This window comes from Talpa occidentalis, unplaced genomic scaffold (genome assembly GCF_014898055.3).
Source record: "Talpa occidentalis isolate TD23 unplaced genomic scaffold, MPIMG_talOcc4v2.1 talOcc4.14, whole genome shotgun sequence".
Lineage (NCBI taxonomy): Eukaryota > Metazoa > Chordata > Mammalia > Eulipotyphla > Talpidae > Talpa > Talpa occidentalis.
The window spans coordinates 71,400,748-71,416,250 of NW_023601433.1; the positions used below are offsets into that span (position 1 = coordinate 71,400,748).

General features: G+C 41.0%; 1 protein-coding gene across 6 annotated transcripts in view; it reads right to left on the reverse strand.

The window, feature by feature from the left end:
* GIT2 (GIT ArfGAP 2) overlaps window positions 1-15,503 on the reverse strand; it is a 50,754-nt gene continuing 35,251 nt past the window's right edge. For 4 of the 6 annotated variants that reach the window (XM_037510770.2, XM_037510767.2, XM_037510769.2 and 1 more), the window contains 6 exons: window positions 15,054-15,302; window positions 13,386-13,475; window positions 9,624-9,706; window positions 8,907-9,095; window positions 3,809-3,872; window positions 1-3,338 (listed from right to left, as the gene is read on the reverse strand). In XM_037510770.2, the coding sequence (XP_037366667.1) occupies window positions 3,126-3,338; window positions 3,809-3,872; window positions 8,907-9,095; window positions 9,624-9,706; window positions 13,386-13,475; window positions 15,054-15,302 (888 nt within the window). In that variant the 3' untranslated portion in view covers window positions 1-3,125. The remainder of the gene's footprint in view (window positions 3,339-3,808; window positions 3,873-8,906; window positions 9,096-9,623; window positions 9,707-13,385; window positions 13,476-15,053; window positions 15,303-15,503) is intronic. The other 2 variants (XM_037510771.2, XM_037510768.2) reach the window with 1 other exon arrangement.

Consider the following 15,503-nt stretch of genomic DNA (forward strand, 5'->3'; position numbering starts at 1 on the left):
AATGGATGGGAAGCACAGAATCACCACAAAGGCACTTATAGAGCCTGTTTATTGCATAACTAGCAGGCACATATTCCAAAACAATTTTACAACACTTAGAGGGTTGTACAGTAATTACAGGAGTAGAATGTACAATAAAAATGAAAAATAGGTACAGAATAGGGGTGACATGGATAAAACATATTTGAACAAAAGGCATTTCATTTTCCTATGCAGCATTTTCTTCTGTAAAAATAAGGGGGATCTTTGACTTGGACAAGGAAAGAAATTAAAATAATACCGGGAAGCTCATGGCTGCAGTTTGAGCACCAACACATGCTAGCTTCTCTCTTGGTTTTGCAACTTTAATTGCTTGAGGAATAGTCTAACAGCTCCTGAGTTGGGCACCTACAGTTCCAATTTTATGAAATTCTGCATTTGATCTTTGGGCCCAACTCATTGTTCTTTGGCAAATAAGAACTATTTGCATTCTGAGACAGATGACTTCAGTCAAAGGAGCTTAGGGATGGAGCTGTTTCCTTCTCTTCAGCAAGTGCCAGTTATGTAAAGTGCACCTCCACCCTATCAGCTTTGGGGGATGGAGGTCTGAGAATAAAGGGTAAAAAATGACATTACAGATGCAGACATTAGTGCAAGGCTATGGAACCCATGTGCAAAAAGGTGGGCAGAACAAGGTGCAACTTGCCAACAGGACCAACAAACCTCCAGACACGAGGCCTCAGACAATGCTGAGGAAATACAGGGGCACTTAAGGAGAAGGCCAGCTCGAGCCCTCCTGTCACTGTGTGCCACTACACCTGGAACTAATTTCCAGTTTTGGCACTGCAGGGTAACAGAGCAGTGGCATGATTCCGCAGTACTTCTACAAATAGAAATACTTTGTTGGTTCCCATGTTTCTTGGCTTTCTTTAGGGCACAGAAATAACATCCTCCATCGCAGTTCAGCGAATACACGGTAGATGACTCACTATTCAGAAGTCTGTGCTCCCAGCGAGGTCAAGGGCACCAACTCGGGACTGCCACAGGGTCTCTCCTGAGGGCCACTAGTAGGCTGAAGACGAGGACAGTGTTGGCAACCAAGAGGGTCAGTTAAGTACATGCAGCATGCAGACAAGGTTATCAACCAGGGCTTGAACTTATGGTAGAAGACATCCTTTCAGAGGGCATCCTCTCAGCATCCAACAGGAACGTGGCACTTAGGGTTGTGCAGACGAGCAAGTGGATGAGTTTTGACACTACTCAGTGTAGCAAAACCTGGCAAAAGCCTCCACACGCCTCAGCTTAGTAAACCAAACACCACTGTGGTGCTCCTTTCACGACAGCATACGGTCTAGCTATAAAGGTGTTTGTAAACCAAACAGTTCTGTGAATATACAGGCTTATTCAGCATGTATTTAGGCAACTTGATTACTCTGACTTCTTCAGGCATGTGCATTAGCACTGTGGGGCAGGATAGATGGCTAAAATGAGAACTAACAGCAACTTTAACATAGGGTAGGGCAGCCACATTACAGGTAAGGCTCAGTGGCTGAACCAGGGAGCAGGCAAACCAGGCCTTCACACTGCACAGGTTTTGGGACCCTGGAATGGAGTCTGTGACCCAGCAGTCTGGAGAAGAGAATTCAGCCACACATGTGCTTTGAATATGTTTACATTAGCCGCCAACATTTACAGAGAAATGGTACAAAAAATAGCCAGACTTCTGGTGTCTCTTGAAAAAATAATCAAAGCTCTGACAACCCCTAGCTTACTTTCTCACAGAGCAGCCTGAGTACAGCTGGGGAGCTACTGTCTGTGTTGGGTGAGCCCTGGGCTCCTTCATTGTACTCCATCCCCAGGTCTGCACCTGGCTCACCTCATCTACGTCACTACTGCCTGGCATCTCTGGTCTAGGTCAGGGTCTGAGACACATCCACAAAAAACTGTTGTGATGGCAGGGACAGGGATATGCATTAGCATTTAGGACAAGAAAGATCATTTTAGAAAAACAGAAAACAATCTCAATTGTTCCAGAACTAAATCTGTGCTCATTCTTAACTTTGGGATAGTGAAAGAGAGAGAATCTATCTAAGGGATTCTTGAAAGGTGATGTCTAATTTTTAAGTACCAGCAAGGAAATGAACATGGATGATTGGCATAAAACTTACAAGAAGGCCTTACAGGTGATGAGACATGTGAAGCAGCTTGTGAGAAAGCTTTAGGTGGTCAAAGGCATGACTGGATTTTGGAAGAGAGGTACAAGGCCTTGTCAGGGAGTTGGTCATCTCTCTTCTCATTTTATGGCAGTGATATCTGAATGGGTGGTACGAATTAGTTATGGTTTCTGGACTAATGCTCCTCTGCTGTTCTTTTGGAATGAAATGTCCAGTGTCCTGGGTGAGCAATGGACTGTACATGGTAATGTGGATGGTGTAGCCAACTGGACAAGACTAAATGAGACATGAGCTGGAGGATGAGTGCTTATCTGATGCCATGCAGTCTCAAGATGGGAGTCAAGTAGAGACAGAAGAGCAAGAGAGAAAAATTAAACAAGAGAACACTGAACATGCTAGAATAGTTAAAAGAAATGGAACGATTCATTGTTTCCTTCCAGGAGAGACTGCTACACTATTTTCAGAAAATGGCAAAGCCCTTTCTCTACATACATGCTTGGAGATATCCCAGACTTAAGAGGTTGGGCAGGAGGCTGGAATAGCCACTTATTGCACAAAGCTTGGTAGGGAACAGATTTTTAAAATCCAGCTCTTTCAATAAATTGTTTTACTGAAGATCTCATTTATAGTTTTAACCATAGGCAGGAAGTTTTAAGGGACGGAAACTTTCTAACAAACTTAAAACAATGAGGCTATGCTTTTGGATGTCTATGATCATGAACTAAACAGTCACTGACAGTACAACAAGACGTCAGAAAGTAAACTGGCAAATAGGCACAAAATAAGGCAAGTGGGTTAAATTAATAGTTGAAAAGTTGTTAGAAAACATGCAAAAATAATACTGAATTTTCTTTTAAAAAGTTTTAAACTTCCATTAAATGTTTGTTTCTGTAAAAACTGGAAGAGTTTCATGTCTAAATTTCAAACTGGACTTTAAAAAGCCTAGAAAACAGAAGGGCCAGCACCGTGCCATCAGTTGTTGTTCTCTTTGGTGGTGATGGTGACCAGCTGTTTAGCGGCCTTGGCGATGTCATACGCACACTGGATGACCTGCTGTGTGACCAGCTGGATGTCTGTGGGCAGGCCCGAGTCCCCGGGGAAGGTCTTCTTGCACTCTGACTGGAGTCGGTAGGCACTGGATGTCAGTAAGCGAAGGGATGTCCTTACCATGTCAGACTTGGGTTTCTAAACAGAAAAACATAGTCATTCGCTGTGAACTCCAAGATGGACACCCAAGGGCAGGGGCAAGTATTGTTCTGGAAACCAAGCTGTTCCACCATGAATGGCACTTCTGTTGTGTACTTTTTCAACCCAGAATGCGAGAGATGCTCAAGTGCTCTAGCTCATGGGTCAAAGTGCATGCAGCATCATTTCAGTAGTAGGTGCTAGTCTATGCAGATTTTAAAAATATTGCTCTACTTGGGTGAAATATTCCAAATAAAATTTCATTCTATTAATGCCAAGCACTTAGTCTGTACAGTCCTGTCTTATTAAAACCAATATTCATGTAGAACAAAAGTAATTCAAAGCCGCATAACTGTTTAGAAATTTAAAATTCTCTGTTACAAAAAGGTTAATCTAGTAAAAAAGTCATAAAGAAAGTTCTTGCATTTTGTTTAATAGTATCTGAACCAAGTAAGCAGGAAGTGACTTACTTTGGGGAATAATACTGCCATTTCTGTAACAGCTACATGTATCCTCTCTGAGCAGGGAATATAACTGCAAAATATTGAAGAGGTTATTCAAAGACAGTAAAAATAATTCAAAGCAAAGAATACTTAGAGGTTAGAATAGGATCTGTTTATGTTTCCTGAAGGGACTGAAGCTATGGCCAGTCTGCTGTGAGTGCCACACCAACAGAAAGCTTGAGTTATAAGGCAGGGTCTCCATTCTTTCTTGAAAGTTCTCTCAACCTGATAAAAGCAATTTCCAGGTGTGAACATAGGCAACATACACTACAACTAGTCAGGTGAAGCCACAAAACAGCCTATAAAGATATTAATTTATTTCCATCTGTCTCATCTTCCTGATTACTTGAAAAAGAAATGAGGATTTCCATGCAAAAGGCCACAGAAGTTAAAAAATAAAGGACTTGGGCCTCCCCGGTGGCACAACAGTTGAGCGCTGGGTTGCGAAGCTGTCCGCGGCCTCTGCGGCGCAGGTTCGATCCCCGGCTGCTCCCCAGCCACCGGAGGAGGGTCCCACGTGGCGCGCAGACCTCTCCTGCTGCCCGCTGCTCCCCTCAGCAGTATACTTCGGTCCTTCTGCCTGCTCTGCTCCCCGCTCTGGCTCTGGTGAATTCTCTCACCTTCCTGCGCTTCTGACTGTACCCAGTGCTTGTATAAATAAATAAATCTTTAAAAAAATAAAATAAAGGACTTAAAAATATTTCTTTATAATTAGCATTGGAGTCTATACCTCAACAAGCACCTGGTCTTTAACCAGTGGATGTTTCTCAATTCCTTCCATTCAAATATATCTGACTTGTTGGGGCATCCAAAGTTTTACTTCTTGTATAGAGAGAAAACAGAAATCTGCTTCATAAAGTTGTTCAGGCACTTATCCACTTTCTCATGAAGTGATCTGTAATAAAACGCTCTGAGCACAGTCAGTACTTTCTCAGCTCACTGACAAGCTCTAAGAAGACAGCACATTAAACCTGCTGTCCTCATCTTTCCTCCAGGCCACCTGGCCTTCTAAGGACCCCACGGACACAGAACAAGCACTCAGGCTCTATTCTCTGTGCTTTGCAGAGATTCACATCATCTCCCTAACAGCCCCATGAGATTGGTACTATTAATGCACCCCTTTTTCAAATGATGCACCTGAGGTCAGAAGAGGCTTAAAGACTGCCTCCACTCCCTCCAAGCTGGTAAGAGAGTTAGAGCTCAACCCTGGCCATCCAGCACCCGCACCCAACTCCTCACTGCTCCTCACACAGACCTCTCCTCACCTCTGAGGCAACAGATTCACATCTTTATTGCAAGCCCTTTTTCACTGATGACCAGTCTCACTGTTTAAATGATAAGTGGAAGAATTGAGACTTCAGATTTATCCAGACTTCTTAGTATCAGTATTGTGACAAACACATCTGGGGCTAGTTTCTTTCTTTATTAAATTTATTTATTTTTTGCATAGAAGAACTGGGGTGTAGGCCAGAGGTGCGGGGGATGAGTATTCACTAGAGACAGAGTGATGAGCAAAACAGGCGGATTTACTGAAATACACTGCTAAGGGGAGCAGTGGGTGAGACAGGAGAGGCCTGCTGCACCATATGTGGGTAGGTAAACTCCCTGGCCGGGGATCAAACTCAGGCTATAGTGGTGACAGTGCTGAGACTTAACCCCTAGGCCACCAGGGAGGCCCTGGGGCTAGCTTTTTTTTTTTTAAAGATTTATTTTTTATTTATACACTAGCTGGGGTACAGGCCAGAGGCGCGGGAGGGTGAGAGGACTCACCAGAGACAGAGCAGGAGGCAGAACAGACAGACGGACCGAAAGCACTGCTGAGGAGAGCAGCGGGCACAGCAGGAGAGGTCTGCCACACCATGTGGGAATCTCCCTGGCCAGCCGGGAATCAAACCCACGCTGCAGAGGCTGCAGACAGCTTCACAGTGCTGTGCTCAACCACTGCACCACCAGGGAGGCCCTGGGGCAAGCTTCTTATACCTTAAAAATGTTAGGTTTCTTCCAAGAGTTGTCTGTGTAGAAGATTCAGAGACAAAGACAAACTGAAAGTGGTATGAAGTAATAGTACTTAGACACCACATTGACACCAGGCCCTAGGACTGACCCAGGGCCCATGAGGGAGATATGGCAAGAACACTTAGGAGCACTGCTTTTAGTGTGTTAAGAAGTACTGATGTGAACACTTAGGTTTGGCTTTGCACAAGCACTCATGTGGCTGTGTTTTAAAATTTCTCTTCTAAGCTACGTAACATCTTAGCACTGAAAGCCTTCCAGTGACATTCTTTCTCCATCTTTTAACTCATGAAGTTCAATCCCTCTTAAAGACTGTCTGTCATAAGCAATCTTTGTACTTCATATTTGTAAAAAACCTACTATCAAAATGATTTTAATTAACAGACTACATTTTAATTTAACCATGAACTCAAACCAAGAAAATGGTTTATTCTCACCAAACATCTTCATGTGGGATTATCCTTTAGATCCATATACCATATACCATGTAATACCAAAAATGCTAATGAGCATTATTTAACTTGGAAATATAAGGGGGCTATAACCTATCTGATTACAGACACTCAGAAAAAAAGGCAATGCCCACAATAATTATTTGTATTGTGTAGGAATATTCTTGAACCACTATGTCTATTGAGACAGTACATTAACTGAGAAACATACCTAAGGGCTTTATATTTTGTTGTTTATAGTTTTCATTTTGACCTGGAAATATGATTCACCCTTTTCCTAAGTTTTCCTAAGGACAGTACTCAAAAATTCACTCTTGATGAAATTTTTAGGAAGTCCTCAATAAGCCACAAAGTATTGAGAAAGTTCTCCTCCTCCTTTAACAGAGAGACTTCACACTCACAACTTCCAATTCTTGTCTTTCTTCAAAAAGGCTTTCATGCATAGCATATAGTAATTCCTAAATTGTGCATTTGTGTGGGGATGTGTGAGTGTGGGAGAGAGACAGATGGACAGATACAGACAGGTGGGGAGTGAGGCTGGAGGCCCAGAAGGTGGAAGCAAGCCATAGGAAGTTGGGAGATACAAGGGGCTTGCTTGGCCCTGGGAACCAGGACCAAACATGCCCTCCTGGGTTCAGTCCTCTTAGCAATAGCTCAAGTGATGGATCAACATGAGGAGGAAATAGAAGAAAAGAAAAACCAGAAAAATGCAAGGCTATAAACCAAAATGCCTGAGGTATGCTAATAGAATATCAGTTTATAAAATATAAATTGTTTAGGCCAATTCTGGTTTAAACCAAAAGAATGAGCCAATGATTTAAATAATTTTTAAAAAGAAATAAAAAAAATTTAAAAATTAAATAATTTTTAAAAAGAAATTTTTAAAAAGAAATCCATTCAAATATTGAATGGATTTGTACATCTTAAAATTCCCCAATTGTAACAAACATATTGGGATCTTCAAAGCCAGAGATGTCTTCCAGGCAGGTATTTATATTTTTGACAACTATAAAAAAGAAATGCAAGGCAACACTTTTTTTTTTTTTTTTTTAGTTTGAAACATGAGGATGACACTTCTGAACCAGGGGAAATGAGAAAGGAAGCACATTGTTAAATGATGGGAAAGCCTGAGGAAAGGAGCTTATCTTGGTATTAAGATTACTGCAAAGATTGTACTTTGGAAGCTGTGAAATATTCTGCTTTATGTAACAAGATAATGAAGTGGCTTGTGGCCAAGGCTGTCGTATGAGCAAAGAAACTAAACATGCACAGCACATGAGTCGTCAGAGGCCTATAAGAAAGAGGATGCCTGGGGAAGGAGGAAGTCGACAGTTACATAATCTTCCTGGAAGGAGGCTGAAAAATTATGTAGGTTCCTCTTTCTGAGTCCAGCTGTGAAGACTAACTCATCGTTCCACAAAGGCTGTTCTACCAAGTGGGAAATAATAGTGCTGGGAAAAGTCTAAGTCATATAAACATGGGTAAAGGTTAGAAAAGAGATTAGCACAGCAGAAAATGAGACACTGACGCATCTTCATGTGAAAGAGAATGAAGAGGAGAAAGGGCTGGGCATGAAGAGAAGTTCTTCACTGAGGCCTTGCACGTGGCTGACCTCATGAAAAAAATGGGCTTGCTTTTGTATTTTGACCAACTCTATAGCTCTTTCAAACTCAGTGGGGTGATGTTAAGCAATGTTTCATGTGTGTGGCTAGGTCAGGCCACCCAGGTGAAACTAAGATGGCACCCAGATTAATTAACAATGTACTAGAAGTTCTTAGAGAACAAAAGGACAGAACAGGACAAAAGCAAGTTCCTCCAGACTCTTCTTTTTATGAGTAGAGAATAAGCTGGGTGATAATTAGATCAACTTCTATTTGTAAATCACTTGTTTCTTAGACATAGACACATGCACACACAGCAACACATAAGAGGGAGACAGTCAGGGTCATTTCAGGCATTATATATGGACAAAACTCTCCTTAGCTAAGGAGACCCCAGTGAGCACAATGGCTGGGAGGCCCAACTGTAAGTTTGGAGGTAACTTCTTTCCCTTTCTACCTTGAACTAGGAATATCACCATCCCAGCTATGCTGCAGTTATATTTCTACAGATAATTATTTTAAGAGTGCTTAAAATGACAAATTGAAAATACCATGTTAATAAAAAAAAATCCAAATTTATAAATTTGTTCCTAAGCCTGAAATTTCAAGCCTTTAAAATCAGCACATTGGGGGCCTCCCTGGTGGCACAAGGGGTTAAGCACTGCACTATGAAGAAATCCACAGCCTCTGCAGCATGAGTTCGATCCCCGTCCAGCCAGGGAGCAACCCACATGGTGCAGCAGACCTCTCCTGTATTGCTAGCTGTTCCCCTCAGCAGTGTATTTCGGTCTGCCTGTTCTGTTTCCCACTCTGTCTCTGGTGAATCCTCTCACCCCTCAACCCCTCAAACCTCTGGCCTATGCCCCAGCTCTTGTATGCATAAATAAATAAATCTTAAAAAATAAATAAATAAAATCAGCACATTGAAAGACCCCTGCTCATAACCGGAGCAGCATCTCTGCCAGAGCAAGGACATCTAGGGTTTCCAGCCCCCCTTACCTGTCATGTTTATTTTCTTGGGCTGCTCTTAGGAGCTCCTGTATGTTTTTGGTGATCTGTTCAGTTTTCCGGATGACATCCTCAGTGCTGGGGAGGGTGGAGCTGGGGGCTGTGTGGGGTTCTGCTGTCTCTGGCACTGAGCCATCACCTTGCCACACCATGCTCCTCTGCCTCCCCTTCCTGCTTGACCTGTGAACATCAAGAATTGGCTGGATGCATGGTTGCTTCTTAGCTGAGTCTCTACTTCAAGGAGATGCTTCATATGTGTTTGCTAAATTCATAAGCAGGCTGCTTTTGTGGTTTCCTTCATCCTGTCTGGCAGGAGACTCAAGTAAGGCTGTTTCAGCAATAAGCAGCCACAGCTCACATGGAGGCCGTTTCATTCTGCCACGGGGCTAGAAATCATGCCTCTCGTAGGAAAAGTAAAGGTGGGGGAAAGTGGAGTGCAGGAAAAACAGAACAAAGGGGTTGTGAACAGAGAGGGTGATACATTGACATGTGTACAGCATGCTAGTTTGAGGAAAAAACACCCCTGTGGCAATAGTGTGAGCTGAGAAGAGGTGTGAACTCTGAACCTATACCTCAAAACTTCAAGACCCTAAGGGTCTGAAAATAAGAGAAAAGGGGCATCGGTTATAAACTGTTTTTCCTGACCACAGCATGCAAGGTCTTGGATTTAAGAGCCCAAACCCTGGTACATTTTTCCTGCAGATGTACCCCATATCATCTGGGTCCATGTCATTGGGAGTGTTGTCATAGTCACTTTCAGGTGTGCTGTTCTGCTTCTCCAGCCTGGATGCCTACAAGGGATAAAAGGTGACCCCCATTAGTTTAGAGCACAAATTACTTCTTGGGAGCCTTCCCCAGGAATCATTACCTTCACGCTCAGGTCTCATTTGGAACAAGAAACAACCCTTTTTTGAAAATTCAGTAAAAGATGAACAGTGGATCCAGAGGTTTCTTTCCTTCTTTGCACCATTTTCTTCTTAGCTCAGATGAACAGTCACAAACAGATCCTTGTGAACAGTCACAAACTAGCACTGACATACAGGGCAAATCACCCACACTTAGTTCTCTAAGGAATATAGGGTTTAACTATAATGAGACCCATTTAAAAAGCAAATGAGCCAGCACATATACACCCACAGATGGTCAGCGGTGAAGGTTACCCGAAGGCTGTCTAGTCTAACGAGATAAAGGATCAAAAATGCAGGTGACACAATCAGGCTGTGAGTCAGGAAAACACAGGTCCAAGAACTTAGGTCCCATCCCCTATCTCCAATGCTCTAATCCTGGTACTCTGAGGATCACCTGCCACCACTCAAAACATGTAAGGCTCTCCAAGAACTGGAGAGGGCTTGTCTAAGCCACACTAGTGAAGACTAGTCTTACTAATTTATTGTCACATGCCTGTGAACCAAAGTAGATTAACTCAGTGTGATACTAGGTTTCAAGCCACTTTTGTCATCCAAAACATCTTTTTCTTAAAATAGAAAGATTTGGTACAACTGTGGTGATTCAAAAATAGGTCAGAGATTCAAAAGAGGAATCTTAAAAATGTTTCCAGCATATGGCAGGACTCAGTACAGGAGCTTCCAGGGTGACAGAATTTGAAGGGATCTACATTCCTTGAATGTGGACTTGACAAGGACTGTGGTCATATTTAATAAAAATGATTTTCTCTCAGTATTTATTTTATCCATAATGTTTGACAATTTCTTTGTTAAGAACAAAAATCAGAAGCTGATTCAAAACCTAAACTGATTACCTTGCAGATTACAAATATGAGCAATTTCTGGCTCTATTCCTTGAATTTAATCCAAATTAACCAAAATATCTGACTAAGGAAATTTTACTGATGCTGCATTAAAATGTGGCTCAAGTTATAGTTGTAAATTAAGAACCTTGTTTTAGCATTCAGAGACTCTGTAATCCCACCAAAAGAATGGCAACTTTGGAGTAAGTCAGTTTAAGGAAGTCTACATAAAGTCTAATCATGCCTCTGACTTATAATGACACTCACCCTCTGAAGGCCCTGTGGAAATAAGGAAGGCAGCCAGCCTTCAGGTAGGAAAACACTCCTATTTATATCCTTGTGGCTTCTCTTTTTCCTCTTGCAGGGCAAAGAAATCTCTTTCTCTCCTGAGCACTTTCACATTTCCTCCAAAACTCTGTTCTCATCATTTGCCCTCTCAAATTTATCAGGCAAATAATTTAAAATTTTGGCTTTGGAGTCATATAGTCTAAGTTCTATAAGTCTAAGTTCTATAAGTCTTGATTACACCTCCCACCAACATGCAGTTCTGTTTCACTTGCTGCCTTATTCTGATCTGACTTTATGAATGGATCAGGGAGTCACTGCTATTGGAAGTCTAGATGGAAGACCAAAGACAGTGCAGGGAACAAAGAAAGCAGGCTCTTCCAGAGTTGATCTCAACACCCATTCAGCCCAGCCAAAAAACAAAAAAATCCACCCCATCTTACCTTTCACAGGAAATGTTTGACTAAACTTTAAATTCCTTTTCCTCTATATACATACATTCACACACATATGGACAAATGTGTTTGCATGTGTCTACACACACACATACACAAATGGAATGTAAAAAAAAAACTTGCATTTAAACAATTATTCTAGAAAATCCGTCCAGAGCTGTTCCAGTGGAAAAATCTAGAAAACAGAATTAAATCCAGAAAATTCCACATTTTTATAATGGATCTCTTTAGTTTCTTTGATGTAAGCTTGATAATTACAAATCAAATGCATTATGTCACAATGATGAAAAGTACCAAGTTTCATTTAAACATTTCAGAAGCATTAACAACTCATATATCTAATAAAAGTACTCAGGAAATGTTTCTCAGGTACAGAAAACAGCGGATAGCAATAACCACCAGGGAAATCAGTTACTTATGTATTGAATCCTTCATTGTTGTCAACAAAAGCTTAGTACAGGATTTCAAATTAGCTAGTATTTAATGAAAATTACTGTAATCATGCAGAGTTAAGATCTATTAGTTAAAAATGCTATTTTCTCAAAACTGTTAATAGAAAAGTTACCTTATAGCTGGTGCTGGTTCAGTTTATTTAATAGAATTGCAGTATTCTCTGAATACAAACACACCATGAAAAACTAAACTCCTGATAAACTTATCAGGAACAATCAGGATTATCAGTTTAAATGTCTTGACTGTTAATCATGTATAAAACCTTGAGCAAGCAGTTCTTGCAATGATATTCAAAACTACCCCCGACAAAAAAGTTTTACAATGATTTCACAATGGACAAAAAGAGGCTTGACTCTTATTAACAAAATTGCAAGTGAGATATTTTTGAATTGCCCCTTAATTTAATTATTATTAATAATTTAATATTATTATGCACATACTGCAGGTCAGTATCAGAACTGCGCAGAAGACTTTATCATAAACCAAGAATTCCTTTGAATTGCCACTTCAAAAGCACAGAAAAGAACCCCCAAATGCCTTTATGAGCCATATAGCACTGGCAGTGGGAAGGGACGATTCTCTACCCTTCCTGCTAATGAAGAGGGAATGGACAAGGTCCAGTACAAATTCTGCCTTGTCTGTAAACGTGGCCCCTCAATCACAGCCCAACTTCCCTCCTCTCACCTCAGTTACAACACCCTTTGGTTAAAAAAAAAAAAAGAGCCCGGACCTGAACACAGGTCTTCAGAGCCTGTGCTCTTTTCACAACCTACCCAGTCTGCCATCATGGAAGTACTTCTTAAATAGACTGTGACTCTGGGAACAGATGTCATCTAAGTCCCTATGACCCTTTAACTTACCAAAAGGTTGGGTATGGAGTAGGAGCTTCATAAATATTTGCTGCCTGGTCAGGTCCTTACCTGACTGTACAGGGAATATACGTCATATTTTAACAAAGGTGACCAACTACTAAAGTGAACTATCATGACTGTTCTTCATAGTAGAACAGTCTATGCCTCAAATGCTGCCCTGTTACAATCCAGAAGTGGAGACAGGGACTGCAAAACCTTGTTCTGTCAAGTCTGGTGCTGATATTTACTGTGTCGGGAGGTTAAAAAAAAAAAAACTAAAAAGCATGATCTCTTAGTACTTCTGTTAATCCAAATACACTAGTTTTAACCTGGTAACTGTGGCTCTGTAGAAATTTGACAGATTTGACCTATTACAATATTTAACCAGCAGCCAGCTAATTTTCTGATTATTTAAAGACAGTATATTCATAATTAATGCTACAGCGTGAATTGTGAACTTTGTTAAATATTATGTGAAACTGAGCAAGGTGGAGTTAGACACAAAAGAGGCCACCTCCTACAGACATGCATGTGTGCATGTGTGTGAGACACCAGAAGGGAAGCGCTGCCTCATGCAGGACAGAGGGCAGTTAGGGAGGGACAGGAGGCCAGGAGAAGCACAAAGCGCCAGGAGCACTGCCCATCTTCCAGAGAGCAGACCGGTCAGAATGTACTTAACCCTTCTGGCGCTTTCGTCCCTGGACCAGGAGAGTGTGGAGGGGAAGGAAGGCAGAGATGAAGAGGAGGTCACAAGCGCACTCCTCCCGATCTAGAAGGGGAAAAAGAAACACACTCGGGAAAATACAAAACAAACAAAAACCCCACCAACACCTATCCTGGCTTCACCCAGGTTTCCCAGTAAAAGAATTCTAAAAAGCAACTCACTACATGAGATCATTGCTGAGATTTCTGTGACAGCCAGGTGAGCTGTCATGCTAGCTGAGTAGATTCCCAGAGATATTTAATCTCTTAGTGAAATGCCTCCCGTCAATTACCTGGAATTTATAGGCTACTTTTCTATAAGGGAAAAGATAATACCTAGCATAACTTACCAAATTCATCAAAAGCTTTTTTAATAGATAGCCTAAAATTAATACTTTTTTTGCGAGCAGGACTGGTAATATGAAATGAGGAACGTTATGACTAAAAGTTGATATTTGTTATATGTTAACAATCTATTCTTTAATACAGATGATACAGACCTGTAATAACTTGACATACTTATTGACATCTGTACATTCTAAATGTTTCTAAAATAAAAAGGTACACTATGAAAACTAACAAAGTTTGCTTTTGTTAAATTTTGTTGTTATACAAAAGTAAGACAATCCAATGGTATCACCATTACAAAAATATATCAAATAAATTGCCTTAGAATGTTTAGTAAAAACAGCTTAAAAAGTAATAACATTGTAATTTTACCGTACAAAAGTTTGACAAAATTAAAATAGGGTTTAATTTACCAGATCATAGCCTTTACTTTGCATTTACTCAGATTTTTTTGGAAATGCCTATAAAACTTGACTGAAGAAACAATGACATTGACATTCAAAGAAATATTACTCTGAAAAAACATCATGTAAGTTCAAAATGTCTGTAACATTCTTTCAAAACATAGGTGTTAAACATTAATTCAAAAGAAATATATTTGAAAACTTTCCAATATAATACGTATCTTCCTGTAAATTAAGACTGTTAGCATCCCAGTACAGAATACAATTTTTAGAATACAACACTTTTAAAGCCAATGTAGAGTTTTACATCCCTCTTATTCTTATGAAATAATAAAGTAACACTTTCCCTGGAGAGGAGGAGGGGGATGCAGAAGCTAAGCAGACATGCTGACCACATGGAAAGGCTGTGGAAGCCTAGAGGCTTCTAGACTAAACCTGCAAGCCCAGGCCACAGAGACACCTGCTCAATTGTAAGGAGCAGAAAAGGTTATCTAGAATTCTAAGGGTTCCAGTCCTTAAGGGGCAACTATACCTCTCCCTTAAAGAGGACAACACAAGGTGGTGACCTTAACTATCTGTTTTTTATTTATTTTTTTTTCTCAAAGACGTTTGTTACCAGAAAAAGTTCCAATACTGGCTGACTGGGAAAGATATTGCAGATACAGTGAAGAAAAAGAACCCCGAACTTTGTTGGAACACTTTGGAAATGGCCCTGTGTCTGAAATACTGCAAGCCTCTGTCAACACGTTAATACAACAAATACAAGGACAAGTCTCACAGCCAGATTTGGTTAAGTCAGAGAAGTAGGGGTGAGGGACTGGCAGGTTCAGAAGAGTTGCAACAGTCAGGCTGGACAGAAAGTGAACAGTGGAAGTGCCAGTGGTGTTACTTACGTGTGCAGGGAAAGGCTGGAGTCTTGTCCTGCTCTCTTCAGGGTGGTCCACTTCTCCCAGTGGGAGATATGGTTTCTGACCTGATCCCGTCTCGTACATGGACATGGGCCTACTGCCCCGGGCAGATGGACGTCGCTTTAAGGAAGAGTGGTTGGAAGTATCTGTGTACTCAGAACCAGTTTGCACCTGATATAAATTGGTTGTGGACTGTTTCCTGAGGTTCGAATTTTCACTCTGGAGTGTTTGAAGCTGAAAGAAATGTTTGGCAGTGGGACTGTGTTTTTCCACAGCAAGCAGAGAAAGTAAACACATACAATTACCAGCTTTAAACAATAAGAACAACAGCTAGCTGGGTTGTAAGTAAAAGGCAACTACAAACACAAACTCTCTTCTGGAGTGAGCGAAACACAATCAACTTACTTCATCACTTAAGCAAACTGAATAGTTTAA